Source organism: Lissotriton vulgaris, chromosome 7 (assembly GCF_964263255.1).
Source record: "Lissotriton vulgaris chromosome 7, aLisVul1.2, whole genome shotgun sequence".
NCBI lineage: Eukaryota > Metazoa > Chordata > Amphibia > Caudata > Salamandridae > Lissotriton > Lissotriton vulgaris.
In genome coordinates, this window is record NC_141695.1 from 1753427837 (window position 1) to 1753433547 (window position 5711).

The 5711-nt window shown below is 46.9% G+C and overlaps 1 protein-coding gene across 1 annotated transcript; it reads right to left on the reverse strand.

Annotated features, from left to right (window-relative positions):
* Nucleotides 1-1506: 1506 nt before the first annotated feature.
* On the reverse strand, nucleotides 1507-3047 carry LOC147706582 (uncharacterized). Its single transcript, XM_086929634.1, has 3 exons — nucleotides 2562-3047; nucleotides 2226-2450; nucleotides 1507-2130 (listed from the first exon to the last, which is right to left on the reverse strand). The coding sequence occupies exons 1-3, from the start codon at nucleotides 3045-3047 to the stop codon at nucleotides 1507-1509; spliced, it is 1335 nt and encodes a 444-aa protein (XP_086785760.1).
* Between the last annotated feature and the right edge of the window lie 2664 nt (nucleotides 3048-5711).

Below are 5711 nucleotides of genomic sequence, written 5' to 3' on the forward strand. Positions count from 1 at the left end.
ATGTGTTCCAGGTTCTAGGGTATTGGATCTCAGTTAGGGCTACCTCCCAATCACCTTTCAGGTCCACAGGCTTAGCCAATTTCACTGTATAATTAGAAATTTGGTTGCCGGGGAACATGTCTTTAGAAGCGTTGGACGGCAGGGTGATATAAAAGGGCGCTGTCTCCATCTTAACATCAGCTTTTAGACGCTCCTCAGCTCACACACCCTTCAGGGAGCTGTCCAGCACCCAACTGTTAAATTTCTCCGGCCACCCCCTCCATTTGACATATGCCTGACTATTAGCGCCTCTACCTTTCCTTTTCAGAATCTTTTCCACCTTATACACCCGGTGCGGATCGGCGGGTATCCTTTGTAATTCTTCCTTGTAAAATACCCCAGACACCATTTCCCCATCATAGTCCTTTAACCTGTAGATATACAAACCCTCTTTAAGCTCCACACTTTCCACTATAAATATTTCATCGCTAAAAGTCTGTTGGTAACCCTTCGTAAAGACCCCTTTCAATTTTGAAATTCTTACGTGATCACCTTTTTTAAAAATAGGCTTCTTCACCTTTGTAGCGAAATTATGACCGTACACAGTTCTCCAAACAGCTAACGAATTAGTATGCGTTACCTCTACGGGTGCTGTTTTGATGGTCCTGTGGTAACTGGCATTATATACATCTAAAAAGGCCTGTAGAACATCAACGTATCTGTAGGTGTTTTGGGCCGTAAAATACCTCCACATCTTAGACTTTAAAGTTCTGTTAAACCGCTCTACAACCGCTGCTTTTACCTCTGTGTGTGTTACAAAATGTTGAACGCCGTGGTGCTTTAATAGTTTCTGAAATGTGTTGTTTAAGAATTCTTTACCGGCATCTGTTTGTAGTTTTTGAGGAATTCGCCCTTTCTCGAAGATGGCTTTAAAAGCGGCTGTGACGCTAGCCCCAGTTTTATCGCGTAACGCTTCTGCGTAGGCATACTTGGACAGCACATCTATAACAGTTAATATATAGTGAGCTCCGTTGTTATGTTTTGCTAAATCTTGAAGGCTGATGATATCCGCCTGCCATTGATAATCTAATTGTGCATTAACGATTGTAGGCCGTCTCTTAAAACGTCTTCTGGCGGGTTTATGTAGTGAATATGCCTCCTCTCCTGATAACCAGTTCTTCACCAGATCTCTGCTTACAGGTTCGTTTTCATCTACAGCCCTTCTATATAGAGCTTCGGCGCTTCCCAAGCTGCCAACTCCCCGTGTACCATAATAAAGTTTTCTTAACACGGACCCCGACATGTTATCATCCGCTACACACCAGACAATGAATGCCACATGTTTTGCATAAGTGCCTTTTATTAAAAAAGTAAAGAAAAAATTTAACAAATCATAAACAGAGTATACTTTACATTTTTCACAGTAAGTGTCGTAAGGACGTATTAACACAGAGTCACCTTGAGGTGTAACATTCTATTACTTTGTTCTAAATACACGCTATCATGTAATGTTAAATAAGCACCTGTTTAAAACAGTTTTCGAGGGGCCAAAGACCCTATTTTTCTATTTTTTTTATACAGATTACACATACGCCTTGCTACGAGTTTTTCTATCATTTTTCTGTTGAAAGTGGTGCCCATACCCTGCATACCCGGTAATTTTAAGCTCGGGTCGTAGGCATATCGGATCTCAGTGATTGCCGCCGTCAAAATTCTCAACATATCAGGGTGGACAAGCTTCTTTTCAGCGTACAACCCATACACCACCCTTAGCAGTTTATACACCTTGTATGGATCTATCAAACTACAAATGTAGCGTATTGTTCTTGATCTGTATGATTCACACAAACATTCGTGAGCCTCCTGCTGCGGATCGTTGATTTGATGACCGTTACAAAGGCTGTAATAGTCACGCCGGACACAGTTTAGGACCACCTGTGCGGCGAAAGCCTTAACTTCCTGCCTTGCGTAGTAGGACAAGCCTTCATCTTCCTTTTCACACATGTCAGAGTCGCATACACACTTGTCGCAGCCATCACGGTTTTGGCATGTGGAACTTTCAGCCTGTTTTGAGCACCACAGACAATTGAAAATTACATTGTTCGTTTTTGTAGACCGCCATTCTGGCGCAGGCCTTTTTGGGGATTCTCTCTAGGGTTCAAAAGAAGAAAGAATTACAATCCGTAAGCTGAAGAAATAAAATACAACGCTATGTATGTGACCGCGCATAACATTTTCTTACTAACCTCTGCATATTCACCGCTCTCTGCGGCGGCTCTGAAATCTTGAGAGTCACTAATGTCCTGCGATGCCCCATCATCTTCGACGCTTGTACCAGGTTGTTGCAGAATACCCTTCTCAACACCCGTATCCTCCTGAAGGTCCCTGTCATCATAGCTGGATGTGCTAGGAGGTGCTACATCTTTTTTAACATAGTTTATTAAGTAGGTGTATTCGCCTGGGTTTGCTCTCTAGGGTCAAAAAGAAGAAAATATTGACAGTTCGTTAGTTGAAGAAATAAAAATAAACCATTATGTAATTGCCTGCTCATAACATTCTCTTTTTAAATTTTTTTTACTAACCTTCGCATTTTCATCATCTTCGGCGGCTGCTCTGAAATCTTGAGAGTCGCTAATGTCCTGTGATGCCCCATCATCTTCGACGCTTGTAGCAGGCTGGTGCAGAACGACCTTCTCAGCAGCCTTATGCTCCTGAAGGTCCATGTCTTCATAGACGGGTGTATTAGGAGGTGCTACAGCTTCTTCAGATTCCTCCAGATCCATTGAACTGAGACCAGCAAGCAGGCTGCCGCTACATGAGCCCTCACTGTCGCTGCTGTCGCCCTTAATCGGGGACATCCGACATACGCAATCCTTGAGACGGCGTGCTTCCATAGGCCTACATATGCCATTGCCAAAGCCAGCAACGTCGCAGTCCATATCCCTAGGAGTTTCTTGTCGAGCATCCTCGTCCATTACCAGGGGTGTTAAACTGCGGTAATATCTATTGATAGTGGGTTGGGAGCCACCCAACACTGGCCTTTTCACGATTGGGTTGTATCTCTTCATTCTGATGTGGGGTGCGGGCACCTTTTCGTATTCAGGCTTCTGCTTGCTGTAAGAGGTTCTTAAGGAAGTCGTATATGTATCCTAAGCAGCCCCTAAAAGGGGCGTACACCTCTACACCATAACAATGGCATACAAACGTCATAGGCCTCTGGTTCGCTGATGGCTCCAAAACAAACCCCGCCCTTTGGAAGACCGCCCCCTTGGGACAAATGGACACCTACAGTCATCATAGAGGGTTGAGACCCGTCACTTTTTTTAAGGACACATCTATGGGGGCATGGCACATGTTACTTTTAAGGACAGGAACAACATGTCACTTTTAAGGACAGGAACACTCTGTCAGTTTTAAGGACACACACACACACACAGGCATGTCACTTTTAGGGACCTCGACCTGTCACATTTGGTGACAATCACAGACATGTCACATTTGGTGACAATCACAAACCTGTCACTTTTGGGGACACACACTGACCTGTCACTTTTGGGGACATGCATGACGAGGAATGGTATCCCTACTTTCTACTAACGATGCTCACATGGAACGGAGCATGCGCGGACGGGCGAGGTGTGGCTGCGGACACAGAAAGCGTCGCCATCTCCATAGAATATGGAGTAGCCCTTCCGGTTATCAACGTCATTGTCTGAACTCTATATTAACAAACATTTGAGCTCTTGGCATTGTAAATGACAATGCCTTTCAGTTACGTCTTGTTTTTTAAAACATAAATAAAAGGCATTGTCATTTACAGTGCCAAGAGCTCAAAGTCGCGTAAATGCGAGACCTGTTGCATTGCAAATGCTTGTTGTTTAATCTTTCTCCTCACACCCGCCACGGTTACAACTCCCGGCCTGGTTTGACACTGGGTGGCAGTACTTGGAGTAAATAATCCCAGCAAAGCCTCACACTCGTGACAACTCCCATCCTCAACCTCTTTGAAGATTGCCTGTGTGTCTGCAATGTCCAGAGACCACAGGGGGTCTAGCGCCCCCCTCAGGGGGTGGATGAGTCAGGATTGTGCATCAAGGCCCACACCAGAGGATGCCTGGGGGAGGGGGAGGGCTGCGGACTCACCTGAGTGAGTGGGCTCCTGTGCTGCTCACTCCACAGGGGGTCTACTCCCCCCTCAGGGGGGTGGTTGGGTCTTAGGATTGTGAGCCGTGCATCAAGCCCACACCAGAGGATGCCTGGGGAGGGAGGGGGCTGCGGACTCACCTGAGTGGGCTCCTGTGCTGCTCACTCCACAGGGGGTCTAGCGCCCCCCTCAGGGGGTGGTTGGGTTTTAGGATTGTCAGCCGTGCATCAAGGCCCACACCAGAGGATGCCTGGGGGAGGGAGGGGGCTGCGGACTCCACCTGAGTGGGCTCCTGTGCTGCTCACTCCACAGGGGGTCTGTGTCACGTTTGTTCGGATGCCTGGAAGTTACTTTTTCTTTCTGATTACACGAGGAAGATTGTTGTAACCCCACTGAGTGAGGGCATGCCTGGCTGGCAGGGGCACTGAACTCCAGTGGAAGGGACCACAGAGGTAAACAGATCTGGAGCTGGCAGCTTCAGGGGGTGGTGTGGGTGGCACTTGGAAGTCTTAGTTGGCAGATCAAAGACCCCAGCTGGTGGTGCAGCAAATGAAGGTTTTGAAAGAATTCAGCCCTTAAGCCTGCACTCTGGTGCCGCTAAGGTTCGTGTTTAGCCCGGGGCTGCCAGACCCCAGCTCCTCCATCAATGTTCACATAGACAGAGACCCTCTTGCGATCTAAACATTTGTGTTGTGACTGCTAGGCCTCGCGACAAGGAGGAAAGAGGCGGAAACGTGCCGGAATGCGACTTTTCTTGCTGCAGAAACAACATGCACCACTCACTCACTCAACCCCTGATTGTCGTCTTCCAGAGGAAGGGCCGGATTTCCATCTCGGGGACCGGTTACGCCCTCACAACGGAGACGGATGTCCTGTCTGCCGAAATATGAATCCCAGAGTAGTTTATGTATATATTTAGCACCACATTTTAGGGTGAAATATATTCTTCTGTCCCAAACTCAAACAAGCGCACGAACACACGTGCCGCAAACAGCTGCCTGTGTTCTGTTCGGTCACGTGTCACACTCCTGTGAAAGATTTGACCTGAACAGATTTGAAATTATGCAACGTGGTGTCACTTTGTGAATGATCCGTCACAAGTGTGACAAGAAACGCCACAAATCACATGGGCGATTACACCACTGTAATGAAAATGTTACCAGGTACTGTAACCACTGCCAGTGGAGCAGCCTTCTTGAGATCAGCTGCCATGCTCCTACCTCGTTTACCCAGTGGTTAATTTGTAAAAAAAAAAAAAAAAAAAAAGTGCCAGGGCTCTCGTCAGCACGCGACTTGCCGCGTGACTTGCTCCTGCCCATTTCTCCTGTTAGCACCACCTAAAAGCACGAAAGTGGGGATAGGATGTGGCATAATGACCAGAGCTGGTTACTTCGGAGCTGGGGAACCAGGTTAGTCTCTCTACGTCAGCTCAACATTATGTAATGCTGAGCAAATCACATAATCGCCCCATAATAAATACATAAATGTGTCCTTAACTGGTGCTCATGAAAAGCACCGGTGTTGATGATGAAGTGCCATCGCTGAGCACCGGAAAACCCCGGCTCAAATTAAGCACTGGGTTTACCTT